The sequence below is a fragment of the Otolemur garnettii genome, unplaced genomic scaffold (genome assembly GCF_000181295.1).
Source record: "Otolemur garnettii isolate 467f Iridium unplaced genomic scaffold, OtoGar3 scaffold00172, whole genome shotgun sequence".
Lineage (NCBI taxonomy): Eukaryota > Metazoa > Chordata > Mammalia > Primates > Galagidae > Otolemur > Otolemur garnettii.
In genome coordinates this window covers 275818-278763 of record NW_003852567.1, presented here as the reverse complement: position 1 = coordinate 278763, position 2946 = coordinate 275818, and the positions used below count along the sequence as shown (strand labels likewise).

The window sequence follows — 2946 nt, the reverse complement described above, 5'->3', positions numbered from 1 at the left end:
GAAGGGCAGCTGGGTGGTGGGAGGGTGACCGAAAAGATCACCTATATATCTGTCTAACAAGGGTACAAGTGAACTTTTCTAGAACTAGAATATAAATGTTTTGACACAATGACTAAGCAAATGACATGAAATCTATGTTAACCAGCTTGATGAAAGTATTTCAAATTGTATATGAAAACACTACACTGTACCCCATGTTTGCATTAATGTATACAGCTATCATTTAATAAAAAAAAAAAAGTTTGGAAGGGAAGAAGAGCTGGGCCTTGTCTTGAACAAGAAATATTGTGACCAAATATTCCCAGGAACTTTGGGGCACAGAGTCCCCAGCTTCTCCTCTCCACCCAAGGATGCAGTTCTCTCTCTCACTCTCTTCCTCTCTATTTCTCTTTCTTTCATGGCTACCAGACCACCCATCCCTACCACTCGGAATAATGTACATGCAACAAACATGTCCTGTGTGCCTGGCCTAGACATAGGACACGAGGATTGGAAATGGGTGCCTAGCAGAGGGGAACTAACTGTAGACAGAGGCATGACTGAGATGCCACAAAGCTGCACAGGAGGGGAGGCTGCCACAGGTGCAGCATACGGAACTAGCCCGCCACAAAAATAACAGGATGGAGTAGAGAGTAGCTCTGGGAGACATTTAGGAGGACAAAGTTGTAAGATTCAGAGATAGATCTGGGGTAGAAGTAGGAGAGAGAAGAATCAATAACAGCTAAGACACTTGATGGGTTTAGGACACACTACCTCAAAGTATGACATGTGGCAGACTGACTCTTCTAAGCGAAGGCATTTGAGAAACAAGATGTGCAGGACGGTCTCTCTCACCTTTCCTGCCTTCCATGAAGCAGGTCCTAAACCTGGGAAGGATTTCCTGACCTTCCTCTCAGCCAACTCATAAGACCTCCTGTAAGATGTGACCTGCTGTAAATGGTGCCCTCCCTATAAACATAGGGAGGTGCTCTCACCCTTATCCCAAGAAATGTGAGCCAACAGGCCCAGCTGTTGCCCAGCTCACTCATTTCTGTTTTCCCTTATGTCTCCACTACTTTCCATCCAAACCTACTACAAAAACAATCGGGTTTGACTGTTCCTCCAGGTGTACATTTCCTTATGAAAGCTTCTATGTTTTTCTCTTATTAATCTGTCTTTTCTTATAGGGGCCCCAGCCAATGAACCTAAGATGGGTAGAAAGAAAAGATACTTTTCCTCCTTTTTACCAGATCTTGGGAACTAGAAGAAAGGCCTAGAGAAAGTACCGAGGGAAGCCCATCAGAACTGGAGGGGCTGCCCAGCTCGCCTGAGTTTTGTCCTCTCCTCTTCTGACATCATGTCCTTTACTACTTGTTCCACCACCTTCTCCAGCAATTACTGATCCCTGGGCTCAGTCCAGGCACCCAGCTACAGTGTCCGGCCCTCCAGCAGTGCTGCCAGCGTCTATGCAGGCGCCGGGGGCTCCGGCTCCCAGATCTCCATGTCCCGCTCCACCAGCTTCCAGGGCGGCTGGGGGCCTGGGGGCCTGGCCACAGGGATGGCCAGGGGGCTGGTGGGAATAGGGGGCATGCAGATCGAGAAGGAGACCATGCAAGAACTGAACGACTGCCTGGCCTCCTACCTGGACAAAGTGAGGAACCTGGAGACCGACAATCAGAGGCTGGAGAGCAAAATCCGTGAACACCTGGAGAAAAAGGGGCCCCAGGTAAGAGACTGGGTGTATTACTTCAAGACCATTGAGGACCTGAGGGCTCAGATCTTTGCCAATTCTGTGGACAATGCCCACATCGTTCTGCAGATTGACAATGCCCATCTTGCTACTGATGACTTTAGAGTCAAGTATGAGACAGAACTGGCCATGCGCCAATCTATGGAGAGTGACATCCATGGGCTCCGCAAGGTCATTGATGACACCAATATCACTCAACTGCAGCTGGAGTCAGAGATCGAGGCTCTCAAGGAGGAGCTCCTCTTCATGAAAAAGAACCACGAGGGGGAAGTAAAAGTCCTACAAGCCCAGATTGCCAGCTCTGGGTTGACTGTGGAAGTAGATGCTCCCAAATCCCAAGACCTGAGCAAGATCATGGCAGACATGCGGGCCCAGTATGATGAGCTGGCTTGGAAGAACCAAGAAGAGCTGGCCAAGACCTGGTCCCAGCAGATTGAGGAGAGCACCTCAGTGGTCACCTCACAGTTTGCTGCAGTTGGAGCTGCTAAGGCAATGCTCACAGAGCTGACTTGTACAGTACAGTCCTTGGAAATTGAACTGGACTCCATGAGAAATCAGAAGTCCAGGTTGGAGGGCAGCCTGAGGGAGGTGGAGGCCCACTACGCCATGCAAATGGAGCAACTCAATGGGGTCCTGCTGCATTTGGAGTCAGAGCTGGCACAGACCCAGGCAGAGGGGCAGAGCCAGGCCCAGGAGTATGAAGCACTACTGAACATCAAGGTCAAGCTAGAGGCTGAGATAGCCACCTACCGCCGTCTGCTGGAAGATGGGGAGGACTTCAACCTTGGTGATGCCCTGGACAGCAGCAACTCCATGCAAACCATCCAAAAGACCACCACCTGCAGGATAGTGGATGGCAAAGTGGTGTCTGAGACCAATGACACCAAAGTTCTGAGACACTGAGGCAGTAGAACAGCATGTCCTTATACCAATAAAGAGTTCAGAGGTCACTGGAAAAAAAAAAAAAAAGAACTGGAGGGGCTACTGGTGACATTTCAGGATACAATTCCCAGACATACACTGTGCCAGCTCTAGGCTGGTTACTGGAAATAAAGATATTATAATTGAGGAGTTTGCAGCTAATTAGGTTTGTTGTATTTGAGATAGCAGTGAGGCCATTAATATGAATAAGAATTGCCATCTATGTATAACTGTTTCCCAAATCTTGTCTTCGCTAATGCTCCCAACAATGGTATGAAGTAAGTATGAAGGTGGGA

The 2946-nt window shown here is 48.6% G+C and overlaps 1 protein-coding gene across 1 annotated transcript; it reads left to right on the top strand.

Annotated features, from left to right (window-relative positions):
- The first annotated feature begins 1336 nt into the window (after positions 1-1336).
- On the top strand, positions 1337-2698 carry LOC100942556 (keratin, type I cytoskeletal 18-like). Its single transcript, XM_012811662.1, is given in 1 exon segment — positions 1337-2698. A coding segment is annotated over 1 exon segment (1296 nt). The 3' UTR covers positions 2633-2698.
- The last annotated feature ends 248 nt before the right edge of the window (positions 2699-2946 follow it).